Consider the following 27616-nt stretch of genomic DNA (forward strand, 5'->3'; position numbering starts at 1 on the left):
GTCGCCGCGTTGATTGGGCGGTGGCGGGCGGCTGACAGCTTCCGGCGGGCGGGCGCGCGCGGAGCGGGGCGGGGGGGGGCCCGGCGGAGGTTGAGGCGGCGGCGGCGGCGGCGGCGGCCGGGTCGGTGTCGGTGTCGGGGCGGCGACGGCGACGGCGGGATGGACACACTGGGCAGGAAGGTGGTCGTGTGCGACAACGGCACCGGGGTGAGTCGCTCCGGCACTGGGATCCGCCCTGCCGACGGGGAAGGGGAAGCAGGGCGACTACCCCTCACCCCCCCCAATGCACAAGGCCCGGCTTCCTGCCGGCACGCCCGCGGGCCGCGCCCGGCCTGCCGTCGCCGCTACCGGGCCCGGCCGCCTTCCCCCTCCCCGCCTTTCCCTTTCACCATCTCCCGAGGGGCCTTGCCGCCTTCCGCCCGCTCCGGCCCCGCCGTGGCGCGGTGCGGGCCTGCGGAATGAATGGAGCCGGGGCGAGCTCGGGGCGGAAAAACCCCGATCCCGGCGGTTTTTGCCGGTTCTTCCCTTGTTTCTGAGGGAAATCTACCTCGGAGGTCTTTGGTGGGCTGTGTGTGTGTGTGTCCCTCCCCGGCATTTTGCTGATTTCTCATTAATATCTTATTTCTGTACATAACCTGAGCATGTCTCCCTGCGGCAACGAGCGCTTAACCAAAAATGCCATTTTTAAAAAAATTATGAATGAGTGCATTGTGCGTTGAGCCATCATGGATGTGTTTCTGTATGCAGGATTATTACTTTTAGGATATTATTTTATTTTGCGACTACTGGTCAAAATAGACCGTTCATTAATACCTTCCTCGTCTGCAACATGCTCAAGGTTGGCATTGTTTTTTAAATCAAGAGAACCCCAAAGGTTTTTTCCCATCCTTTTTCCTTTTCTGCCCTCCATGAGCATGCATGCACCCACTAGAAATTCACACTTTTGTCAGTGGTACACAGGCATTGAGGTGCCTCGACAGGAAGTGTCAGATACCGTTTTAAAGCAAAAAAAAGATAAGATGCTATAGGTGGGTATTTCCACTTGGGAATTTTGTTTAGAAATCTAGGGTTTCCCCCAGTGAAGAAATGTTATGTGGAGAGTTAACACAGCAGACAGCATATAAAGATCTCTTGAATGTCAGAAAAAAAAAAGGAAGTGATTATTATTTTTGCAATAAAGATTTTCTTTCTTTTTTAATATTTGAGACAAAGAATGACGTTAGAGATTCAGCATCCTGAATTAGAGGGTTTTCCAATTAGCATCTGAAATGATTAGAACAGTTCAGGAAGAAGAACATCATATTTGACAGTTCTGGGGTTTGACAGTTCTGATGTCTTCTCGTTTTTCTTCCTGTAGCAAAAGTTGTTAATAGGACTGGGGTCTGGAGCCTTTGGGCACTTTTTATACTGTCATTTAGAAAAAGGAAAGAAAAAAAGAAAGCATTTACCATTTTCTTCTTACAAAGGGATGTGGAAGCTTTTTTGTTGGGTTTTTGTTTTTTTCATTGTTTAATACTGTTATTGTCAAGCCCACATCCTAAAGAAATTTTAGAGCTTCATCCTTTAGTGTGATCCTTTATGTAGCGATAAATCATTGGGTTGTAAAACATTTAATATATCGGTAGTGACAGCAGTGTTGTGCTGCGGCTGGTCTCAGTAAGTTGTGAGGCATGGGGTAAAAGCTGTTATTTTTACCCGACGTCTCAAGCTGGGTTTGCAACATGGATTTTGTACAGTGTAACATATCTGTGTGTGCTTTTACATCAAGAGACATCTTGGAATGATCCATTTTTTGTTTCCTCTGGGAGTGGTACTGGCAGGATATAAATAACTATAACAGTGGAAGGTACCTTTATAGTGCTGCTGTGGTGCCGAGGGGAGGGGCCTGTGTCACTTCAGCTTGTGCTACTTTGGGTTGTGTTTGGCCTCTCAGCAGAACAACATGCCCGTGGAAGCACCCCGGCCACAGGGTTCATCGTGTGGGAGAGCCAAAGTGTCAAGAAATCATTGTTAAATCAGTAAACTCAAAATACTAGGTTGTATCAGGATAATTGAACTAGAAATGGGGTAATAAAAGTTGAAGAAAATTCCATTCAGTAAAGCTTTTGAGCCTCAACTGTGTATTGAGATTACCAAGTGGTCCTATATTGCCAAACCAGTATTTTTATGATAATATATTTTTCTGTATGACAAAGAAGAGATGCTTTATGTCAGAATGATTTCTGGTACGCTGTGATATGTCATACGTAAAACCATGATTGAAATGAAATCTCTTGCCAGGTGCCAGAAGTATTACCTAAAAATGGAGAATATCTTTAGAAAAATCAGGTGCAATTTTAACTTTAGGCTTGTCTTTGAAATTTACTGTTCTTGTTATGCTGTAATAGGACTTCTCATGTATCTGGCTGCAACCGATATATGAGGAAGAGGTGACTAGAAGGAAGTTCTTGCAACATATAGTGTAGCAGAGAGGCAGACAATGGCATCTTAAAGGTCTAAAGCATTAGAGATGGGTGGTCTTATTGGTAGAGGACAACTTGTAAGTTACTTGGCCTGTAAAATTGCTCTAATTGTGTTTAGGGTTTTTGTTTGAGAGTTGCATCAATCAAGAATCAGGCACAGAGACCTGATAAGAATATTAGTATTCATTTTAAAACTTGTCACGTGACCTGTTTGCGAGCTTCCTTGTTCTTTTCATTTGAAAGAGTACTTATACATACAAGTTCTTACTGTTCGATGACTCAGTAGGAAGTGAAAGAGTCAGTATAAACCACAGTGAAATGGAGAAGAAACTATATATGGTAAAACTTCTTACATGTGTGGTCTTGCACACAGGCAAGCTAAGTAGCTATTCTTAAAATATTCTGAATGTGTATCAAATGCTTGCAAAAATGAATGATGATGAACTCTTGGCTTCCTTACAAAGATGCGTAAATTCATTGAGTGTTGGTGTTATTGTTCAAGACATGGTGTATATACTAAGCATTGTACTGAAATTATTTGATAATTCGTCCAAGGGATGTGCACAATAAGGAACGGAAGAGAAACAAGTGTGCTATACTTAAATTTTATTAGAAGGTTTCACATTGAGAGTGGAAAGAACAGTGAGTATTTAATGTCTGGCACTGGAAAAGAGAAGCTGATTGTATTCCAAGGTACTGCAGTTCATGACACTTAACTGAAGGTTTTGGAGGATCATCTGTGAGGAAGGGAGAAATATCTTATGTTTCTTGTACCCCTTCAAAAATCGAAAATCGTTCAAGATCTATTCTGCGGATACGTTTGTGTTTCTTAGGTGCATTTAGCTGTTGGCAGTTTTACCAAATCTGGTTCTTCAGCCATAGTTTCCAATGCTACATCGTCATGAACCTACTGAACCAGCTGGGTATTCAGTAACACGTCAGGGAAAATACTACGCTGGGGATGTTCTCATTTTTGGGAAAGCTGATGTACAAGGCTGACTCGTTCTCATCTTCACCAAATTTTCATGTAGCCTGGGGGGGTAAACTTCAAATTTGAAAGGGAAGAGAGCGAGTTAAAATTTTGCCCCATCTGTCTCCTGTTGAGTTTACCAAACTTTGTTAAAATGTCATTTTTGAGGCGGTCTATTCTGGCCCGAAAGAGGTAGGGAACAGATCGTGAATGTCCAAGATTAATTGTGCTTATTGTAGTTCACATAGATTAGATCTGGTTTTCATTTTGTTTTAGGCTGGTTGGAGAAATGACAGTCTGCTTTTAAAATCTAGGATTTGTTAATTGCCAACATTGTTAATGACCTGGGAAGGTGTTTCAAGGCTTTAACGCGGAAAGGGGCTAGAAGTTACTATTGCAGTTTGAATAGTAATAACTTAGAAGAGTATTTTTGTAGGCTGGGATTTTCTAGGTCAGCATAGTTGTATGTGACTTGGGGAGGTATTTTTAAGGTTGACCAAGAGGCACTTACTGATTTTGTGCAGTAGCTGTTGTGTGGGTAGCGGAGCTTACTGAGGGGTGCTTCAGTGGCTTGAGTTGTAAAGATTCATTTAGTAAGTTACTGGTCCTGTTACTTCTGTTGGCCAACACAGTTGGTGATGACTGTTAGGGAAGTTGCTTCATGCTGGGGGAAAGAAAAGGAGGAAAAGCTGTAAGCAAATGTAAAGGTGCATGGGCTACCTGGAGGTGCTTACGATTGTACTCAGAACAATTTCTGAAACTCTGCGCTGGAGGATGGGATTGTGTGGGCTGTTTTATAGAACTTCCTTCTAGCTTGCCCAGGTCCTGCATGGTGAAATTTATAACTAGCGTACCCAAATATTGTAGTCGCAACAAAAATTGTGTGATTGCCCAGAATGCAGTAATTTGCTAAGTCTGAAAGGGAGTTTATTTTTTAAATAAATTTGGATGCCATTATTTGAACTCAGCTCAGTCCTTTAAAATGGCTCATATGTTTCCTCTGGTAGAAAACTTCTGGTAAAGTCTTCTGGTGTATTCAGGTGGTGTGATCCAAAAATGCTTGTGGCTACTCTTTGCTTTCTCATTGCAGCACTGCATTCTTGAATACACAGATAAGATCTAAGATCTGTGTAACTTGTAGGTACTTCCGGCCTTTGTATAAGCAAAAGATTTGATAAATACTTGCCTTTTCAGAGAACCCTTGATCGAGTGAAATGAGTTGTATACATAGTGTCATTCCTCAGGTATTCCAAGCAGCTCTGCCTTTGGAGACAGCAAGCACTGAATGGGTGAAAGAAATTACGGTCACAAAAAGCAAAAAAAAGTCCCTTCCCCTCTGTATTAGCCCAACTTTAATTAAAATATCCCTTGTCTCTTTCCGTAACTGGCTTTATAAATTTCTTTCTAAAAGAAGTGCCCTTTTTACTGCAGTAAGGCGAAGAATTTAGAGCAACGGAAGGTGACTTTTCATGTTACCGTTAGTGTTATGGCAGAATTCCCTTCAGCTGCAATTAGCTGTACTCTTTGCTGTGATAATTGTTTCAGTGGCAGTCTTCAGACCTCACTTCAAAAAAACTCAGTGAGCATTCTGGAAATTCTAGCAGATGGCTTTTAATACAACCTGAAATGGAGAATTAAGCTTTGGAACAGGGTCCCAAGGAGGCTGTGAATTGTCTGTACTTGGAGGCTTCCATCACCTGACTGGTGAAAGCCCTAAGCAACCTGGTCTGAATTCAGTGTTGACCGCTTTGAGCCCAGCGTTGGCTGAGAGAGCTCCCGAGGTTCCCTCCAACCTGAATGATCCCGTGAGGCTGTGTTGCTGCTGCTACACACCTAGATGGTTGAGTAATTTTGCAGATGAAAATGCTTAATGTTTAGTTTGTGACTGCAGGATGTTGTTCTGGCATGTACGCTAGGTGTGCATCAAAAAAAAAAAAAAAAAAGAGACGCCTGCTCTAGATGAGCTGCAAGCAGAACATCAGTGTGTGATATATGAATATCAAGTAGGATAGCTGAAGAACATAATGTGCTGATCACCGAGCTAAAATTGAACTTTAAATGGGCCAGCATGAAGTTACTTGTTTTACAGCTCCACTTCCTCTAGTGACTGTATTTTTTTTTTTTTTTACACTCAGTTAATCCTTGCTGTTTTCTTAGTGTATATACTATGTTGGGACCCAGTGATACAAAGCTTCCTTTCATATGTATTTTGGTAACAAACACTCTTTCAGAGTATCCTGTTTGGTGTGAACTACCATCAGCTGAGATTTTGGTTGTGCTGTTGGTTTTAGAAGTGCTTACTGCAAACTCATGTCTTTCTCCTTAAATGAAGTCCTGAAAATTATGAAACTCTGAGAGATCCATCTGAATTGCACCGTCTGCTAGTTCACTGTCAAACACTTTTTATACCAGCGTAACACCTGAATTCACAAGATTTTGTTTTTTTCTGATGTGTAATTCATTATGCTACTGTGTGCTCTAGTTGGAGAGGTGATCTAATTTGATCGCATTGGGTACTCATTATAAGGTGATCCATTACAAAATGATGTGTTTCATATTGCTAGAGAACTTTTTTATAGAGCAGCACGAATCCAAATTCAAACACTGGACTCTTTTACACCTCTCAACATACTTAGTTATTTTAATACTGTTTCTCAAAAATCTGACAGTCTGATTCAGAAAACATTCTGTAAGGTACTTTAATTTGGTTCTACAGATGTATGTGTCGTCTGAAATGTGTAAAATTGGTTTGAAAGTGTAGCTCCAATTGGTTTCCAGTGGGACACATGCATTTAAATTTGGGGTTCTAATTTTTTACCCCAAACCAGGTTTCTATTGGTAAACAAAAGTAATGCGTATTCTAATAAAATTATTTATTCGTTTTCAGTTTGTGAAATGCGGCTATGCAGGCTCAAATTTTCCGGAGCACATTTTTCCAGCTTTGGTTGGAAGACCCATTATAAGATCAACTGCTAAAGTGGGAAACATTGAAATCAAGGTAAGTTGGTGGGGTTTTTTTTCATTATTATTCCTTTCTGACAGATAAAAATATTTAGGACAGCTTTTGACTTATGTAATGTTTGGAAATGCTTTTTCCTTAATTCCCCTTTATGCTGTTTCAGTATCTCTTGATTCATTTCTGTTTTGGGTTTTAGCTTGTCACAAACTACAAAGTTATTAAGAGTGTAATCTGAAGCACTGGAGGCCTTCAGATAGTCCAGCTGAGGTAGGGCTCAAGTGGTTCTGGGCAAAAAGAGGCTTCAAATGCCAATACATAAATGATGTCAAGATTAGAAGGCAGAAATCAGATGGAAGTGGTTGATGTTTGTCACCAAGCTGTACTGTGGGATTCTGAGACAATGCTGAAGAACTGCTGGAGCTTCCAGGTCTTTCTATACTCTTTGCTTTCTATTCACAGTTGATCATCGGTGATCTTGTATGAGGTGTTTAACCTTGGTCATGTTTGCATTTCATTGTTTCTGTTGTTTTTGTTTTCTTTTCTTTTTGCTGTTGATAGATGTAGGTACTCCACACCAGTGGAGGCTGTGTTCAGGCTACTTCATGTTGGGACATTATTCCAAGCTTGGAATGGGGGGGGACACCACTGTTTGAGCGTCTTTTTCTGAAATCTGGGGAGCTATCCTTTCTCACTTTATTTTGTAACTACAGAGTAATGCTTCAAATGTTAGTAGTTGCTTCTGCAATACAGGCTTCAGTAAACGTCTTGGCCCTGCTGTGGTCACATCCTACCTTCTTGCTCCTAGCCACACATTCTCACCTTGTGCTGGTTGTACTGCTTGTGCAGTCATGTGTTGAGACACTTTAGTGAGCTGATCCAGCTGAAAAAGAGTGATTTCTTTGTCAGGTAAAGTTTTGACTGCCTTAGTAGACAATTGTGCAGGCTCCGGTTTGAGAGCAAGGCAGAAGGAGGAACTTGAGGGAGAAGCAGGAGGCAATGCAGAACTGTAGAAGCCCTCACTTCGTCTGGTGAAGGTCAAGTAGAACTACACATGTACAGGCTTTCAGTTTTGCTTTCCTTGTTGCTTCTGAGCAGCAGCTTGTAAAAAGAAAAAAAAAAAATAATGTGCCCAGTCTTGTTCCCTGTTTTCAGAACCCTGTGGGCGACAAGGAGAACTTCACTTATCTGATTTCTGCTGCTGCCTGTAAAAAGTTAGTAGTATCAGCAGAAGGCCATACTAGGAAGTCAAGAGGATGAAAGACATCAGACCTTTCCAAAATACTCTTTTTTCTGGTTTGGTTTGTTTCATTGTTTTTTGGGGTTTTTTTAATATTGCAATACCACTAACCTTGTGTCAGCTAGGACAATTTGGTTGAAAGGATGGAGATCTTTCCCCTTCACAGTAGATGGGAGTTTTTGGAAGAAGAGAGAAAAAACATCTTCCTTTTTCTTGCAAGACATGGAGAGAAGTGTTTCTTCAGATATCTACTTGAACTAATGTGACAATTTCTTCAAAAAGATCCTGGTAGAGTTTTATGAAAGTTATGAAGTGATTTACAAGTCTTAAGTAAAAAAAAAAACAAAACCAAAACCAACAACAACAAAAAAACCCCAAAAACCCGCCAGCTCTCTTGCATGAAATCTCATTGTTGAAGTCATGTTTTCTCTCCAGCTGATCTGATACAGCCTGTCTTGCCAGTTTTGGTATCCTCTGATAACCTGATAACTTCGTTTATATCATTACAGATGACAGTGTTGAATTGGAAGGATAGGAGGTGTAAGTGATTAGTTGCTATGAGATCAGTGTAAAAGAACCAGTAAACTATAATTTCGTGTGCATTGCCCATCTTCTGCTTGAGCATGGTGTATTTTAGAGAGTATAAACTGCATCTAGATTCTTCCTAGAAGTTCTATAGCATCTGCCTATAATAGCTTGTCACTCTTTCTTAAGGAAACTGTATCAAGAGAAGAAATCCCTGCCATAGATACTTTGGGTTTCCTGGTAGGATAATACAGTAGGAAGACTTGTTAAGTGTGAGAGCTGTTTTTCTTTGTGAGATTCTTGCAGATTTCCTAAAAAATTTAATTTAGGAGATGAGTCTTATGCCAAAACTCAATTCTAGCCATTCACTGCAAATTCTTATGGGATAAGTTTCAAACTGAGTAAAGGAAGCTGTCAAGAAGATTATCAGTTTAACTTTTCAAAACTATTCAGAAAAGCTGTCATTCCTGTGAAATTCAGAAACTCTGTGAAGAGAATCTGGAAGCTGATCAAAACTGGTTATCATCCATCTATTGAGTTGCTGATTTCAAATTGCCTTGTCCATGTTTTCCTTTTGGAAGGGAAGAGCAGCAGGGACATAGCTTTTTCTCCTACTCAGAGTCCCCAGTTTGTGACATAAATATAAAAATTCAGTTATTACTGAGATTATTTTGCTTAAAATTGCAACCTTAAAACTCTAAAATCAGAAGCATAGATGCTGCTCTTAGCTTTTACTGGCTTGGCAAGCTTTGAAGCAGGTTTGGGGAAGCAGGTTTCCTTCCTAGTAAGGTGGAACTGATGAGTAACTAAAACAATCAGGATTTTAGGGCAGATCAGACCCAGTGACCTGCTGAGCCATAGTCTGTGTCCTGCAGTTCTGCTCAGTTTCTGCCAAACACAGCTTGGAGAAGGTTGTTCTCTGGATTTGAAGTGAGGAAGAGGGCCATGCTCTGACCAGCCTCTTTGGTACTGCCTGGGCAAAGGCAGCTGCCAGAAGCTCTACGTGCTTTTCCTCTGACACAATGCGCAGAATAAGTAGATTTGCCTTAATGGCGCTGATAGTTATCAGATGGCTTTTGACAGTTTAGGTTACTCAAAGTAAATTTAATCAAAGGAGGAAAAATCTCAGTACTCATGAAAATGGCTTTAGTATAATTTTGGACAATGTTTGTACACATACACTTCAAATTTCTCATAGTGCTTCCTGGCTGCTTTAATTATCGTATTTTCCTACCTCCAGAGTTTGTTGTAGGGAAAGAGCTTTGAGACACTGCTCTTACTGCTGCACTTCATGATTGTTTTATTTCCATGCTGAGAGTAGGGGCCATAATTTAAGTAAATATCTCTTATTTGATTCTTTTTGTGTATTTGTTCCGTGATATATGAACAGATTAGCCTGGTTATAGGTGAATGCTTTTATGTTACAGTTTTCAGTTCTCAGGTATTTAAAGCGGAATTTTTAAAACAAAATTTAAATTTAGCATTTGTCAGAGCTAGTTATGATCAAATGCCTTGTGCAGAGTCTTGTCTAGTTCAGATAAATGCCTTGCCCGGGCTAAAACTCCAGTGTTACAGAACATTTATGCACAGAATCCTATTTATGAGAAACAGGCAGATATACTGATCTTGTTTGCAACGTAAGATGCTTAAACATGACATGCTGCTGACAAGTAGCTATAGCTTCCTTTAAAGAGACATTTTAATCTGTGAGCCTGAGAATGTTAGTTTGGCCCTAACTAAACTAACTCAGATCACTTCCTGCTGTACGTGCGTCTCTTTTCAGCCTATATCTACTGTGTAATTAAAATAATTTGAGAATTTCATTTAGGCCTTTTCTGACTTTCTTGCTTCTACCTTCTTTCTTCACCTTTCTTGACCCGTTGAAGTAGAATAACAAAAAGATGGTAAGTGAGGTGCCCCTGTGCTGTTTGTCTACCATTTTTGCTTGATGGGACCTAGTAGCTGTTATGTTATGTTATTTTTTGATGCTATTCATTGTTCTGTCTTGTTCTACATTTTACATTTGAATACACACTTATTTTGGACGTTGTTCATTGCTTTGGTTTACTAGCAACTAATTAATGAGAATATTTTATGTATTGCTTCTAAATGCTACATAACGTCTAGGTTTGCAAGATGTTAAGAATAACTCTTAAAAGATCAACCTGAACTCGGCATCTTTAATGGTAGAAATTGCTCTATTTAATATTACAAACCAAGAGCTTGAAACAACTTTCAGATTTCAGTTAGAGAAATACTACTGAGTACCAAAGTGGTGGAAACATTGAATGTCATGATACGGGTTCCTCTCTGCAAATTCAGTTGTGCTGTCCTTCTTCCTCTTCAGCTACGAAGTGCGCATGTTTGTTAGCGTGCTCTGGAGAATGGTTGTTCTGCCCTTTAACTTAATTTTAAAAGGACTTGAAAGTTCTGTGCAACTTCTGTTGCACATTTGAATAGCGGCTTTCCCTGAGCCATGTCCTGTTCGGCAGCATAGATCCTCAGAGAATAACGCACAAACAAAGGCTTCTGATTCTGCTAACTGCTGGAGTTTCTGCTGTCTTAAATTTTCAGGAGTAACGTGGCTGCGTGGTGGAGTTTTCATAGTACTGTTTCACTAGAGTACGTTTGATTTAAAATGTTAGAGTCTTGACTTTTGTCTTCTGTACAGTAGAGAACTGATGTGTGACCTACTGTGGAAGGGAGAACAAATAAAATGCCTTGTCAGGGAGAGGGGGTGGAAGTGGAATGGTTTGATTTAAATTATTTTCATTTAACTTCCTTTTTTATGGTCAACAGTAACTATTTAGGTTACTTTTATAAAAGGAAACTTGTAAACTGGATGCTGGATTTTTCATTGTGCATCTTTTTTCCCTAGCATTGAATAGTAGGCTGAGTAACCCTCACGTCAAAGTTTTCTATGCCACAGTAACTGCAAAGTGGTGGCATACTTTTATATGAAGCTGGGGTTTTTTGCAATGAAATTAATATAATACTAGTATGAAAACAGTGTTATTGGTACTTAGAAACGCGCTCTTACAAGCTAAATATAAGCAAGTCAGTTAAGGTTTATTTAGAAAAGTATGGGATATAATAGGGAGCAAAGATAAGATGTTACTGTGCATACTTCCTCTGGGAAATACGTGGGAAAGGAGAAGATACAGTGCTACTAATTTGAATGTGCAATGTTTGCATAACTAACTTTAAGAAACAGATTGCTTAATCAGTGTGAAATGACTATACAGACTATGCATTAGTTGGTTGTATTTGTGTAAGAATGCATTACTGGGGTTTTTCGCTTGGGCCTTCTGGCATGGAATAGACGAGGGTATATTTTATATTTAAATATGTCTCTCTGCACCCTACTGACATAGGCAATATGTAAACCATTGTTTCTTTTAATGTCTAGTGTGGAACTTCTAATCTCTTATTTGCTTTTGCTACTGTTCAGTATGCTTATTCACCACTCATTATTCCTTTTTTGGTATTGTGCACAGAAATTTGCAACATGCATGGAAAAATATTCTGCCAATCCCACCTACTACCCTTATGTGCTATTTTGCATCTTGGCCTTTTGAAATTAGTATTTGACTGAAGAATTTTGGAGGTGTCAGTGGAGAAACATCTGTACTTATAAAGGTCTTTGTGGCCTAGCTATAGCAGGTTTTTTTGTTTGTTTAAGGTTAATTGGAGAATGGAATTAACAAAGCTTACTTTGGAAAAGGTTTGGGATGGGTAAAAACCAAATTTAAATACTGCATAAAATGTATTCTGCTTTTCTCTTAAGTACCCGAAAATGATTCTAAAATGTGGGTATTGTTTAAGAACACAATTGTACAGAGGCTGGAGCAGTTCACTGTCATTCTTGAGGACTTTGGTGTTTGGAAAACTTTGCAAGCATTGACATGTTTCTGTATTAAAATTTTACAGGATCTCATGGTTGGCGATGAAGCAAGTGAATTACGATCAATGCTGGAAGTTAATTATCCAATGGAGAATGGCATAGTTCGGAACTGGGATGATATGAAGCACCTCTGGGATTACACGTTTGGACCAGAAAAACTTAATATTGACACAAAAAATTGTAAAATACTACTCACAGAACCTCCCATGAATCCAACTAAAAATAGGGAGAAGATTGTGGAGGTATGTCGGTCTAATAGAAACTGATATATACTGTCATTGAAGCATCGCTAAGAGATTGTAACTTCTTGGAACACCTGGTAACCGTCTGAGGCAAAGCAATTCTCCTGTTTTCTAACCAAAACTCATCCTCAGCCATAGTCATGAAGGCTACTGTGGTTAAATTCAAACAAGCTGACTTTATTCAAAAGCTATAAGCAGGCTCAAGCCATATCGCCAGTAAGATGCAGAATTGGAAATACATGTTTATCTTCATGTATCCAAGATATATATCAATATAGCCAATTCTAGCTATTAGATGAATATTAATTACTCTAAATGACTTGGACTTCTGTAAGCCACTAATGCTTCAGAGGAAAATGAGGCTTGAGCAAGATGATGCCTACCAGATGGAGCAGTGTTGTTGGAGGTAGCTGAGACAAAGGTGTGATGACAACCAATTCACTAATCTTTGATTAATGCTAGGGATTATCAATTAAAGCTTCCTAAGAAGGAAAGCCTGGTTCTTGGATCCTTGATCTTACAGTGCTGGCCTCTGCGACCTAAGCTCCGTCTGAACCTTACATTAATGGAGGTTGTCAAATATACGTTGTTTAGCTCTAGTACCATGTGACAAAGACTTGATTTTTGAAGAGCAGTAATGTTTGACAAGAACAAAAACTTTAGTTTCCTGTCTCATTGTTCGTTTTTTTTTTTTCTCAAGCATTATAGGTATTTTCAATTAATGTAAGTGTTCAGTGTAATAAAAATGTAACTAAAAAAATGTAGTGTTAGAGTAGCTGATAGGGCAGGAAAAATGGGTTCTAAATCTCAAACCTTATCCATTTATCAGAACTTTGAATATGAAAGCTTTGTATGTATGTATTTTTCCCAAATCCGTTGCTTAGTTCTAATAAGAATTTACCTTTATCATTACCTGCCGACCTTTCCTTTGAAATCCTTTTGTTGTCACAGCTACAGCAGGGCTTTCTGCAGTGTGGCAGTGAATATATTTGCGCTCTTTTCTTTCAGTGACTTGGGAGCAAATGAAGTATAGCAAAGTTGGAAAAACTTCAGTGAAAAAAATCAAACTGTACAATCTAAATTCAGGATTTCTTAGCAATTGTGGACATTAGGGACCTGTTACCAAAGTATTATGTAATGCAACGTTAGTAATACCGTCTATTGTATATCAGTCAGCTGCGGTGTGATAGACATAGCAGATTATTCTGGGTGGCCTCCCTGTAGCAGGAATGGTTGAATTTCCTGTTCAGCCTTCTTTGCTTTTCAGCTGTCTACAATAGTGTTCTTGTTTCTGTCTTCCTGCTAAACACAAAAGGCTGGGTTTTAGTTATTCTGGGATTTAGTAACCCATAAATTCAAAAGTCTTTCATGGCTTCTGAAGCCTGATAAAATATTTGTATTGCTCCATTTGCTTTTTTAAAACCACTCTAGAGATTGTGGATACTGAATCATAATCCAGAGGATTAGGGAGACCTAGAATCCGTTTTTGTAAATTCAGATTTGAGTTAGAGAAGCTCACTGTTTCTATTAACATTTTGAATGGATCACAGTGTTATGAAGACTAGCAATATTTAGTTTTTAACTGCAACATACTTATACTCTCTCCACTTTTGACATGGACTCCTCCTTTTCAGGAAGGCTAGCACAGTATGAAGCAGAGGACTGAACTAAGAGTTTTCCTAAAGCCTGCAGTAAATATAATAATGTCTCTCCATTTTGTGATACAGTGCAGCAGCATTTTAAAAGAAAAGCTTAGTCATCTGGACCATATCAAGATTATAGATAATTACATACAATGTACTTCATTCTACTCCAGTAATTCTCTTTCCTCACCCCATCGCTCTATCAACTCAGCTACATAGTAGCAGCAGCAAGTGTTCACATGATAGCTACATTGTAAAATACTTATATTTAAAAAGTGCTGTTTCTTTCATAGCACCTACAAGACACTGGTTGCTCCTCAGCTTAAGTGAGTGTTTGCTGTTTGTTTGTCTCCAGTTATCTGCTGTGTTCTCATTCTGTAATACCCCCAGGAGCAGCCGGACTGCAATGGCATATCATGTAGCTGTGAAGATACTCTAGCACAGTCACTTCTCTTAATCCCAACCTAGTATTCTTTATCTTTTTTTTTCCCTAATTTTTAGTTCTTCCTTTCTGTGCCCAATTAGAACATCACTTTGTAGGTAATCCAAAAGCTGCTGTCACAAGAAGAAGAATCTTTTCAGAACATCCTGCTCAGTGTTTACATCATAAGATTTGTTAATGCATATGTCCCGCGTCAAGGCATTTCTCATGTCAAATAGAACAGACCTAGATGTCTTGAAAGAAAGAATAACAACCCCCCCAAAGGCCTGCATATAGGTTATAAAAGGGTTTTGCTGTGGCTTCTAGGGTTTAGTACAACATGTGAAGGCAGTAACTAATGCCATTTGAATATTCATTTTGTTGTATGAAGATGACAATTTAGATTTTTCTTAAATTAGTTTTTAATTTTGTAAGCACTCGGGCTGTTTGAAAGACTCATCCATTGGAATAGTGTTGGTTTTAGACAACTACTGTTCAAATGGGATCTCTTTTTGAGCAGTTGCCCTTTCAACTGTTCCTTTTCTGGCAGACACTTCTGCTTCTTGTTTCTGAAGGTATTGCGTATGTGCGAAATTGTGGCCAGTACAGAATTTACTAGCCAGCCTTGTAATGTCTTGCTCATCCTTAGCCCATGCGCCTGACTGCTGTATTAAATTTCCTTTTATATTACCTAGTTCACATTGGGGGCTGATAAAAACCTGAAGCGTGATGTTCTTATGGCAGGGTGCTCTGCAGCTCACCCTGTCTGGGTCCCTTTCCACTTGACTTCTGCTATACTTTGCACTCACAGCAAATATCCCGAGAAAGGCGGCGTCAGTCCTCCCAGGGGTTTTGCAGTGTGCTTGATACAGCTATGAAATAATTAACTTGACTTTGCAAGGATCAGGTTTTTCGCTATGGGCTAGCCATTTAAAATCATGCTATTCTAACAGAGGAGGGTCTTTAAATAGTTCAGAATTCTAAAATTGTCAGGCATCAGCTTTTTTTCTTTAAAAATATTTGGATATCTTTTACTTGAGCTGTGGGAGTACTCAGGATTTAATCAGTTTCTAATCCTAGAAATTGCAGAAGTGCTCAGGAGGCTGCAGAATAGCAAAAGCAAAACTTCTGTATGTGCTGGAATAATCAGAGTTCAGCCATTTTTCCTGGTAAAGCATTTTGAGGGGAAAACTGCTGTACAGTATGGTTTGTTTACTTGGCCTTTTTTGTGTTTATAAAGAAGCCAAGATCTTATAAACTGTACATCCTTTAATCTTAGAGACTGTTTCTTCACTGAAACTAGTTTAATGGTTAGGGGAACCTAATCTACAAGACAGGCAGTTATTTTTCGTGTTTCAGTAAGAGTTCTGCAAACCTGTGGTTTTCTGTATGTGGTAACGGAGTTAGCCCTACCTGTGCTATTTCCATTGAAGTGGGTTTTGCACTAATCCTACAAGTTTGTCATCAGTTGTGCTTTAAAGAAGGGAAGAAGGCAGCCCAGATGCAGAGAACAACCTGTGACACTGGGCTGATTCTAGACTCATACCTGTAGGAGTCTGTTTGGTCTTTACTTGACATGGTTTGCAGTTGTACAAAGTCTGTAAGCGTTGATAGGAAGAATAAAAAAACCCGCTTCGTTAGACTTAGAGCATACACCTTTAACAAACACTCTATTCCCAAGTCATGCTTCAGTAATGAAGTACTTGGCTGGTCTACAAGTACTGCCTCCCACTCATTAAGCACTTTGGAAAACGGCTTAGTGTGGGTTTCTTGTAAGCATTCGCTTTCGTTGCTAAACGGATGTGGAATATTTCATATGGCTTGTCTTGTGTGAACAGGTAAGGTATAGAACTGAATGTACTACTTACTGCCATAAAGCAAGTAGGTTTCTAATGTTTGTGTAGGATCTGTGTGATGAAATTTCTTGGAAACTGTTTTTGATTAGCAAAAATACAGAATTCTAGAAATACGGTTTTCAAGCATCTCTGAAGTTTCTTTTAAGTATTTGGCCTGTTTTGGATGTTAATTTTTTGCCTTCATCTTACAGGTTATGTTTGAGACATACCAGTTTTCTGGGGTGTATGTAGCCATTCAGGCTGTTCTTACTTTGTATGCTCAAGGTAGGCAAAGATAACTTAAGATCTGTTTAGTTTATAAATGTGTTGCTGAGCCAAAGTACTAACATGGTATTAATGGGTCTCAATTCAACGCTCTTGTGAGCTCAGCTCTGACTTAAGGGCTGGCTTTTTCTTTTGAGGAACTACTGATAGGTACCACTGATGGTGTTATTTTCATGAACCAATGGTGGAGACATGCTTGTAAATGCAAAAACCTGGTTTATCAAAACTGTCATTGTTTCAGGGTGTAGTCATTTAGCCTTTGGCATCAAGACTTAATGACATTCTTTTGATTTCCTGATAAAGGAAAAATTCATTACCATAAGTGAATTTCAAGATGATGGCTAGGTGACTTTTGCACTATTTTTAGTTTAAAAAAAAAAAAAGATTCTTTTGCTGTAGGTAAACTAGAACAAATGATCCTCAGCCTGAGGAGCAAATTACAGATTCACTGAATTCGACAGAAATTCTACCATTGACTGCAATCCATCTAGGATTTTAAGAAGTTACTCCAGCACATCAGTTCTAATAACATGACTCCTTATATCTGTTTACTAGTGGCTCGGTGTGTTTAGCTGTCACATAGCAGCACATAAATACCCTTGTCCACTAATATGTCACCATAGTTTCTATGCAAAAGTGATGGGATACTGGAAGGGTGGTCCTGTTACGCAAGTCATTAAAACTAGTTGAACCAAAACCATATTTGCAGACCTGGATATTAATTTTATTTGCTGCAATCTGTGCTATTACTCTTTTTTTTTTTTTTTTCCTCCCCCTTGCTTTTTCTTTTGTTTGATTCCTTGTAAGTATTTAATTGACTAGCACATATAGTCTTAAACTCTGCTATAATTGTACATGTATTTTACCATATAGTGTGCCATTACTTTGTGACTAACAAAATGCCAAACGGCTTAGAGCAGTTCATGGTGTTTCTACATATTATCATCTAAAACAAAGTTGAAGACCTTCTAAAATATAAAAACCAAGTTGCACATAAATAGAACATTTGCTTTTGAAAGTAAAATAAAAAAAAAAGCCCTTTAAAACATCCTACTTATTTACATTACATTAAAGATTAAAGTAGCAGCTAGAATTACATACAGAGACATGCTTTACTTCAGTGCACCACATTTTGTTCCTGCTGTTAAAGCTCTCTTAAGACTAATTGTTGCTTTTGCCTGGAATTCTGTGTGCGCGTGTGCCTTTTAAAGGCAAAGGGGTTTATGTATCAAAACCTAGTTCTAATTAGGAAATTCTTTAGCAATTCCTCACAACAGCCTTTTGGAGTTAGGTGTAGTCCCTTGTGACTGACTGTTTCCTTCCTTACTGCGTGAGTCCGAGTGCAAGACTTGTTGCATTTGCGTAGCCGTTATTCCAGTTCACTAATAAATCTGAAGATCTGATCGCACAACTGAACCAAGGTGTGTTCTTTGGTTCGTTTGAGGCAAATAACCAATTTGTTTGCCTTCTCTTTACAAAGCTTGAGCAAATTACAGTAGCCAAACCAATGCACCTTGCTTGCCATTATGTATTAAATGTTCCTTTGTTATTTTAATGTCTCCCCTTAAAATATATTTTCTTGCTTTAGGTAGCTTGGGAGAAACTTAGAAACTGTTTTCTAGTCAACTTTCACTGTTAGTTCGGCTTCTTACTTATTTTGTTAGTGAAATATAGAAGCTTCTGTTTCTACATGCTTATGGTATCTCAGTTTTGTATTCCTTAGAATTTAATGGGTTTATGGTAAACTTTTTTCACCAGAGTTCACTTCTTTAGTCTATGAAAGTGGATCTGATTCAGCCTAACGCATTTTCTGTGGGAAAAAAAATTAGATGTCTGCTCTATAGTCCAAAATTCTCTACCTTATGAAAGCATTGTTTTGTTTTTCGAATACCAGCCAAAATCAACAAGTCCTTACAATTGTAACAAGGTGAACTTGTGGCCTGAATACCTCTAGGTTTCTTCATATTTGAGAAATGAATATAAGGTTGCACACATACAACTGAATCTGAGGAGGAATTTATGCCCCAACAAGCATTTAATGATATTAGATAGTCTCTTTAATTAGAGTGCAATTTAATATGTCAAAACAACAGATAAAATTGTGAACGGTAGAGTTATAAGCATCTAGGAAAAAGTAGAGGTAATACTTTAAAAACACATGTATGAAAGCATTTGTTACTATGAAAACATTAAGTTTAAAATCCAGCTGAATGGAAATAACTGAATTTTAAATTGTGACTTCTTTTACTAAAGTGATCACTGAGGGAACAGAGGCTGTATTAAAATTACAATGAAAAAAAAACTATCTTAAACACACTACTATTCTGCTCTATTTATGAAAGTGCTAATAAAAGTTGTACTTCTCCACCCCCCCTCCTTCTTTTAGGTTTGTTGACTGGTGTTGTTGTGGACTCTGGAGATGGTGTAACTCATATTTGCCCAGTTTATGAAGGTTTCTCTCTCCCTCATCTCACCAGACGGTTAGATATCGCTGGGAGGGATATCACTAGGTACCTCATTAAGGTAAGTGGGAAGAATTTTTAAGGTTGAGGCTGATATCTGTGGTACATTGGTTCAAGTTAAAATCCCTTGATAGCAAGAAACCTCTATACGTTTTTCCTTTATTATTTATGTGGTAATTACATAAAGAACTCTGTATTGTATTCTCTGTATTGCTTCGGTCTATCCTTATTATGTTTCTTCATCTAAATCACATGTGATATTATCGATACTATTCAGAGACTTCACATTTTCTTAGTAGCAATCTTGTAGGAAGAGATTTTATTCCGTATTTGGGAAGGAAAAACTCCGAAGTTGGCTTTCTTCGTACATAAAATGAAAACAAAATTGTATTCTATCAGTTCTATTCATCTATTTGCAGAAAGACTTTTTCTTACAGTGTGGAAAATAGCGTAGTGATTACATTATTAAATAAGACTATTAAATAAGACAGTATGTTTCATAGAATATCTGCTTTTTAAAAAAATAGAAGCAACATTCTGGATTGGCAAATTTGATGATTAAACCAGAATACCAGAGTGTTCTGAAGTGAAGTCCTATATATAAGAATTCTTTTGGTTATCTTTCACTTGTCTTTTTAATGATTATACTGAAAATTGTAGTGAAGAAGAAAATTTCCAACATGGAGTAATGCTGCTGCTATTCTACTTTTCTGGTAATAACGGATACACTGTGATAGATTTGACTTAATACTAAATTTGCAGTTAAAAACGGGAGACAAACTTTTAATGATACATGTTTGAATGTAGACGTCTACTGATAAAGAGATCCTGGCTGTTCCTCTCATTTACTGCTAACCTAATGTGTTCTCTCTTAGCTCCTCTTACTGCGAGGGTATGCTTTCAACCATTCTGCTGATTTTGAGACGGTTCGCATGATCAAGGAAAAACTATGTTACGTTGGATACAACATTGAACAGGAGCAGAAACTGGCACTAGAGACCACAGTACTAGTTGAATCCTACACGGTGGGTGTCTTAAGAGCTTTTCGTGTCCTAAACTTCAGAAATTTAAATTCAGGTAGCATTTAGCTTTGATTCCTTTTACGTTTTTCTTGGCAGTAGCGCACTTCCCCTCCTTCCCCCCCATTTTCCGTAAGACTTTAGTCATTTTTGTCAGTGTAGATCCTTGAAATTTGAGTATTAAATTATGGGAACTTATAGAGAAAGTGGACTTACTCTAGCATGTCAGATTGTTTCAGTTTCATCCATCTGGCAGTGACACATGAGGCTGGTATCTAGTGATAAGAATGGTAAACTTGCTCTTAGAGGAAACTTCCTGTGATCGCACACAGAAGAAAAGATCTTGCAGGAAAGCATTACTCTTGCTGTAAGATCGACTTTTAAATCAATATTAGGAGCTGTATTGCAACGAAATGTGTTTTGGTACGTCATTATCGATGTATCTGGTCCCTGATGTCGCTAAGTAAATTGCGTAATGATTGAAGAATTTGTATCTTCCTTCAGTAGTACCAAATGACTTCTTGCAGCAGTGACAATTATCAACAATTTCCTGTTTTAAAACATTAGGGAACAATGTAGGTCATTTCCTCTGGGTTTGTTTAGTATCCAAGTGGCTAAAAGTAGTCTTCTAAATGGTGTGTTTTCTTCACTAGCTCCCAGATGGCAGGATTATCAAAGTCGGTGGAGAACGGTTTGAAGCACCGGAGGCTCTCTTCCAGCCTCACTTAATCAATGTAGAGGGGGTCGGTGTGGCTGAATTGCTGTTTAACACCATCCAGGCTGCTGACATTGATACCAGGTAAGAGCGGAACGCTTAAAATCCTCTGACAGGGTGCAGGGTGACATGAAAACTGCGTTCAAACAAAATAACATCTCTTGCTTTGGACGCAAATATCTGTGCTGCTGGGGGAGAGTATATACTAGGAGTGGGGGTCAATCTGAGATGACTCCTTGGAGCTTAATGGGTCATCTGGAAACTTGACGAATTTGGTATGAACAAGCAAGGATAACATCTTGAAAGTGCAGTTTTGTTGTTGGGCTTTTTTTTTTTAATGCTGCTTTCTAGGACACCTGGAAAAGCATGAGCAATTCTGCCACACACACACAAAAGCGGTTTTTGTGTAGTGACCATTTTTTAGATTTGTATTTACCCTCCTGTACCTATTTGTGCTCTGTAAAGTGTACTATATGACACTAGAAAGACTATTTTCTTTTTTTGGTCAGGTCTGAATTCTACAAGCACATCGTGCTGTCTGGAGGGTCCACCATGTACCCCGGGCTGCCTTCGCGACTGGAGCGGGAACTTAAACAGCTCTACCTGGAACGAGTTCTGAAAGGAGACGTGGAAAAACTCTCGGTAGGTGGCGAGTTGCGGCTTTATTTGTGTGGGGCAGCGATTTATCCTGAATCCCCACTAGAGGGAACCAAGTAGTCAGAAATGGCAGAAGCGGCGTGTGGCCCTCCATGCAACTTGCAAAATTGCTGCCTCTCAGTTCCTTTCGAGTAGGTGGCTTGTGTATATATCTGCAAGAAAGCCACCTTCTAGTCCTTGCTAATAGCAAGTAATTCCTGAACTCTTCAGTTAGTTTGAATGTAAAACGGGCTGTTAAATGCTAGGGCACAACTTGTAATATAGGTTTAACAAAGCTAATGAGTTTTTGTGCCTTAGAAATCACCATTGAGCAAAAGTTACATTTTTTTTTTTATTTTTGAAAGCTTTGGTTCATGCTATAAGTGAAATACTCAAAAGTAAAAAGCTAGAGTTCTCACACACCTTCAAGTGGAATAAATTTCCCTTGTTCAGTGGTTACCCTGATAAGCGGAAAACAGCCACACTCATGTTACAGAGGTAGCACTGCGTTGTAATGCTGTCTGCTTTTCAAGGGGGAGGCATTTACAGAGAAATTTCCTGTGAGTGGAGTTTCTAATGTTGAACTGAATTGAACTTCCCTAGTTCTTAATACAGCGTTCTCGGAAGATCTTTTGCAGCTATATGTAACAACTCAATTGTACCCGATGTTTTAAGTTAAAAACAGTATTTCACACATAGCTTTGTACCCATTTTTTCCCTTGAAGTTAGGGCTTTAGCATTGAAGAATTTAAGGGAATATTAATTAGTTAAGCTGGTTTAGATTGTGTAAATTTAAAATCTGTTCCATCTGCCCTTCTACAACTTGGTATAATTCTAAAGTATTTTGTGATTTGATGATCTGGTAACTTCTGATAATTTTAGCCATCGAAGCTTTGGAAGTATTTCACTCTTTACCATGTTCATGAAATACAAAATTAAAGACCGTATTTTTTCATTCTGACTCCTGGGCTTTTTGTGGATACACCGAATGTATAATTTTGGGGAAAGTGTCAATAGCTGTCTCTAATTTCCAGTGCAAAGTAGTTATTTTACTTTGGTTGCGCAAGCTGGAAGCTCATGCAGAGTGCCCTGTGCTAGCATTTCAGTATTTTGGTTGCATTTTTTCTCACTAAAGGGTTTCCATTTCATTGTTCTGGTGGAAAGCACAATTTTATTTTGAAAGGCTTTATTTCAAGAATCCTCGTAACAGTTTCTTTTCTTTTTCTTAGAAATTTAAGATCCGAATTGAAGATCCACCTCGTCGAAAGCACATGGTGTTTTTGGGTGGCGCAGTTCTAGCAGACATCATGAAAGACAAAGACAACTTCTGGATGACCCGACAAGAATACCAAGAAAAGGGAGTGCGTGTGCTGGAGAAGCTTGGTGTGACTGTTCGATAAATCCCAAAGCTTGTTCCCGTCACATGTCTAAAGCTTTTTTTCTTTCATTGCCAATCTCTGAACTCACTCAGCTACATGCTATGGAAAGGCCTGTCTGTGGCCTTTTGACCCAAAGGTCAGGTTTTGTTCTGGTTTCTTGGGGTAGCTTTTGTTAAGTGTTTCTTAATGTGGCTAAATTTGACTATTAAATTTGACCACTTCCCTGCAAACAAAACAGAGCAAGAGCAGCCTGTCTACTTCATTGTTCCTTCCCAGTAGGCAATTGGGTAATTCTGGTAGGCTTTTTCTTCTGGGTTTATTGCTGTAGTACTGCTAGCTTTTGTCTCTAGTTCACAAGGGGTTGTGTGCCTTTTTTAGCATAAGAAAACCTTTAAACGGGAGCTTTTGCTATTGGATCATCGTGGTGGTTATCTTTGCATCTTTTTGCCTCTCTCTACGTTAAGATTACTTTTTTTTTTCTTTCCTGCAATTAGGAATTTCGATTAAACATTTTTAGAAACTAGTTTAACTAGCTGGAATGGCTTTAACACACTGTTTCAATGTAAATGTGGTTCCGTACGCACTGCTGCCTAAACTGGCTTCTGAGGTGTGGTTTATCCTTAAAGGTGGTGGTGGTGGTGGGGCTTTCATACTGTAGTTCTCTAAGTGGGCATGTACACAGTTGCCACAAACGGAGAAACACCTGATACTCTGGCAAATGTAAATTTGTTGCCTTAGGTGTCTTTTTCTGGAGGGAGGAGACAGGTTGGAGCTGTGTTGTTTTTTTGTTAAGGGACAGCTGGGGGTCAGTCTGACCAAAAATGCCTCTTTTTATAGCTAAATTTTGGTACCGTGTTGTCTCAGCATAGGGAGCAAGAATGTTAAATTAGCTATTCTGTAATTGTTGAGAAACTTAGATGTGCTGAGACAGGAGCCTCTAAACTTCCGAAGAGATTTAATGCTTTCAGAAATGCTCATGAAAACTTTAACTATAGATATTAAACCCCCTCCAAACTAAGTTTTAAAAGTCTGATATTTTAAGTGCTTGTGTGTGCATCAGAAGCACTTCCATTAAACTTTACAAGTATATTAACCTAGTGCCAAGTAGTTATTGCAAATGAATATTTCAATGACCAGTGTTTATTGCAGCAAGCAGATATTTATAAACAACCACTGGCAGTAGGTTATAGAGAATGACCTATATTTGTTCCAGTTAAAAATAACATTGGAATATGAGATGTTGTTGGTTGGTAAATATCCACAATTCATTTTGTCCAGTCTTGATTTTTGATGCTTAATGTGTGATGGGAAAGGAAGTGAAAACCAGTGATTAAAATGCTGTTTCCAGAAAGTACATTAAAGATGAGTTATTCTGAAAAATGGAAGTTGTCACTAGTAATTATCAGCCATCTTCTCTGAGTATAGTTGCCTGTATTTTTCTTCCTACTAGTAGACTGGTAACTATCTTTGCAATAAAATCTGCCTTACATAAAGCATAGCAAAAACTACTTGCATCCAAATGCCAGTTAGACTTAGTTCTACTTTGCTTTTCATGGAAATATTGTATCACTTCTTACTGGTTTTCCAAGCCTACCATAACATTTAAGTGTAAGGAAGTTAAGTCTGCTTTTGACTTCCAAACCTTGGAATGTAAGAGAGATGCTTTCATATACTTGCCATTTGTCTACATCTTTACAGTAATAATTGACCCCGGGAACACGGAAATATTAAACTCCCTTGGACTCTTAAAATTTGCTTTCTTTCTAAATCGAGCGGACAGTTTCCTTTTGGCTGAGAGCGCCAAACAGGCAGAAACCACGTCTGCATTTCTTTAATAACAAGACAGTCACTATAGTATTGCTAGTAATGACCATTTAATTATAGGTGGGTGGGGTTTTTTGCAGCTATATTTACTCTTAACTTGAACAATATGAATTAACAGGCATGCCGGTCATGCCTCAGTGCATGCACTTAAGCAGTTACTAGATTTTTGGGGACATGAATGTAAGGGGTACTCTGAATTCCTGTAGTCTTCTGAACTCTTAATACACAAGATTTAAAAATGCTGTGGGCTTGCTTTAGAGTTATGGTTTCTCATGTGACTGTCTCTGGGCTTTTCGGACAGTATTGAGACTCATGGAAATAAACCAAAGAATGATTTAAAAACCTTTTTTTTGAATGACAATCTGTCATGTGATTTTTCAAATCTAGACCTTGACCTTGCAACCTCTTTTCTAAACCATCTTCTCCCCTGTTCATTGGCCTTGGTTAGGTATGTGCATGTTTGAGTAAAGGTTTTGGAATTTGGCCCTTTCACGAGAGAACTTCACAGCACCATGAGTAATAAATGTCAGTTGATTGTGCAGAATCTTGGGTTTCCATGGAAACCGTGTATATATTAAAAAAAAAAAAAAGAAAAAGAAAAAGCAACTAGCATTTTTAATTACAGCAATCATGGATTCAGAAGAACGCATACGTAATCCAAATACTGAATGGGGTGTTCCAGTTGTGCTCAGTGTGGTTCTCCATGTGTGTGTTTGCACACACAAGAGTGTATGTGTGTGTTCTCTCAGCTGACAGCTTCAATATTGCTATGAAAGCAATCTGGTTTTAAAGTGGTTTTTTTGAAGACCAAATAACTTGAGTTGTATTTGCAATATGCTTCAGCTCCTATAAAATTAGAATAGAAGATGCCGCATCAGTTGTAAGTTTTTTGGGAACATCCTATTTTTAATGTTAAGCTGCTTCAAACCCCTCCCCCTGCTCCAAGTGTTCTAGGATGTTAACGGATGTAACACAAATGGCTTTTTATACAGTTCTGAATAATGTTAACACACAACACTGGTCGAGACCATGAATGGAAATAAACATCTATTTAAATTGACAGGTCTTTTCAATACAAAAATAAAATCAGATTTTTTTCAAAGTAGATTATGTTTGCTTTGTTTCCTTTGGGAAATCACAGTTCTGTCAGTTTTTCTCTAACTTAACTTCCATCACAAAACTATCATGAGCTGCTTATGCTGAGGAAATCTGACATGACAAAATAACACATTCCCTACTGCTTGCTGTCACAGAGTGAGAAAAGCACCCCTACTGCATTCTCTAGACAAGACTCCCCTCCCTCCATCTTAGTTTCTTTAAAAATAAAATAAAATCCTTACGCTTGGACATAAATCTTTTCTAGTTCAAGCTCTATCCTCAGTACTGTGAAATGGGAAGACCCCCTCAACTTCTATTGACTACAGCATCCCTGGCGAAGCTCAGAAGCCACGTAATAATGCTCTGTTTAGGAAGAATCTCCTTGGCATTATGACCTCATATGCTACATCACCTGCATTTCAACCCCTAGAAGAACTGCATGAGTGGTTAACGTGTAGCATTTAGAAAGATGCACTGGCTTGAAGCAGCTCTTGCACCTGAAATTTTGTAATTCTCACCTTGCTGTGTGGATTAGTGGCTGACCCACTAATCACGGTGCTTTTATCTGGCTTTTGAAACGAGCTCAACCAGTGTCTTCACCCCAGCGCATTGTAGATGCTGTTGTGTATGTATGTTCCCCAGTAGGAGCATGGCTTTGGTTTTCTTAGAGTGAACCGGTTTAGCTCTGGGTGCATCTGTCTCAGTGGCTAGGTCAGGCACATGCCATCTTAGATACAGGTAGACAGGATTTTAATATCAAAAAAAAAAAGCCCCCACATTCCAAATCTTTATTCTATTACTGTGCATTCTTGAAAAAAAAAATAAATAAAATCAGACTCTACCTCTGCTCAGTAATAATTCACGTTCCCCGCTCCTCCCCGTTGGCTTGGCTTGCCTGACATGGCTTTTGGGTGGAAAGGACTAAATACAGCTCAGTCGACAATTGCTAGTCAACTTTTTCAATAGTGAATTCCTCCCTGCTGGCACTTCATCTATTTTCCACAAACAAGCTTCATTAGCTCTTTCAATACTGTGAAAAACCAAGGGTTGGGATTTCTTGTTGTTGGTGGTTGGTTTTGGTCTGATTTTTTTTTTTATCCAAATATATCTCTTCCTGTGTTCTAGCAACCAGGAGAACGGTGTTAGAAAAAAATGTTTTGGACCTTTTAATCAAGTATTAAAATCTAAACTAAAAATTTGCTTTATTCAGGTTCTTCCATGTAGTACTTGTTCCTCTCTCATGGGCTGGTTTGTTGTCCTGGTGGTATAAGTCACTGTTAATTTGCCATTGCGGGCCTCAAGAAAAAAAATAATCTTCCATTCAGAGCAGGCTGCTAATTTTGCCTCTTGACCTTCACTGCATTACAACGTTAAGATCAGCTTTGAGTAACGTCCTCCAGGTAAACAGTTTACCTTTCTGTAACCTGTTGGCGCGGCCTGTTGTCACAGCTAACAACTGCAGCGCACATCTGCTTATCACCCAGACAGCTGGAGAAGGGCTTCTTGCCTTCCTTCTGCCCAGTTCTACTCTGGTGCTGCTGAAACAAGGAGGAAGAATTCAGAGAGGAAAGGAAGTGTGGGGCTTTCCTTCTCAATTTATTCCCCCCCCCCGCTTTTGAAAGCAATTCCTTAACATCAAAGATTAGGGAAAACATTTCTGTTCTGGGTGATGAGTAAAGCATATTAAGAGTCTTAGCAGACACTTGGGACCATGCTAAGGGGCATCTTCCAACCGCAGAACTTGTGTTCCTTTGCATACCTTTTTTTTAAAAAAAAAAATAAAAATTCTGTTCCCCAAAGCCTAGGAATGGTAATTAAATTGTAGCTGCAGGAATAATGACAGATATGGGCCCCTTGCCTACACCTTTTCATCACCACGCCCATCTCCCATCTGTTTTTTGTTTGCCCTAGAGCTTAAGTGGTTTCAAGATCCTCCTCTTGCACGCATGTTCTCACCATGTGCCCATTTTAAATCTCTCCAGGTATTTTAATGAATTAAT

At 38.8% G+C, this 27616-nt stretch overlaps 1 protein-coding gene across 3 annotated transcripts; it reads left to right on the forward strand.

Moving 5' to 3' along the window:
* Positions 1-53: 53 nt before the first annotated feature.
* On the forward strand, positions 54-25623 carry ACTR2 (actin related protein 2). Of its 3 annotated transcripts, XM_074579265.1 has the most exons (10): positions 54-207; positions 6320-6430; positions 10043-10057; positions 12084-12299; positions 16411-16483; positions 18870-19006; positions 19821-19970; positions 20618-20763; positions 21189-21321; positions 22545-25623. In XM_074579265.1, exons 1-10 carry the CDS (start codon positions 160-162, stop codon positions 22713-22715), a joined length of 1200 nt encoding a protein of 399 aa, XP_074435366.1. In that variant the 5' UTR covers positions 54-159; the 3' UTR covers positions 22716-25623. The 3 variants fall into 3 exon arrangements, with proteins under 3 accessions (XP_074435366.1, XP_074435367.1, XP_074435368.1); XM_074579266.1 differs by lacking the exon at positions 10043-10057; XM_074579267.1 differs by lacking the exon at positions 10043-10057 and having other exon boundaries at positions 59-207; positions 6320-6438.
* Positions 25624-27616: the final 1993 nt, after the last annotated feature.

Source organism: Larus michahellis, chromosome 3 (assembly GCF_964199755.1).
Source record: "Larus michahellis chromosome 3, bLarMic1.1, whole genome shotgun sequence".
NCBI lineage: Eukaryota > Metazoa > Chordata > Aves > Charadriiformes > Laridae > Larus > Larus michahellis.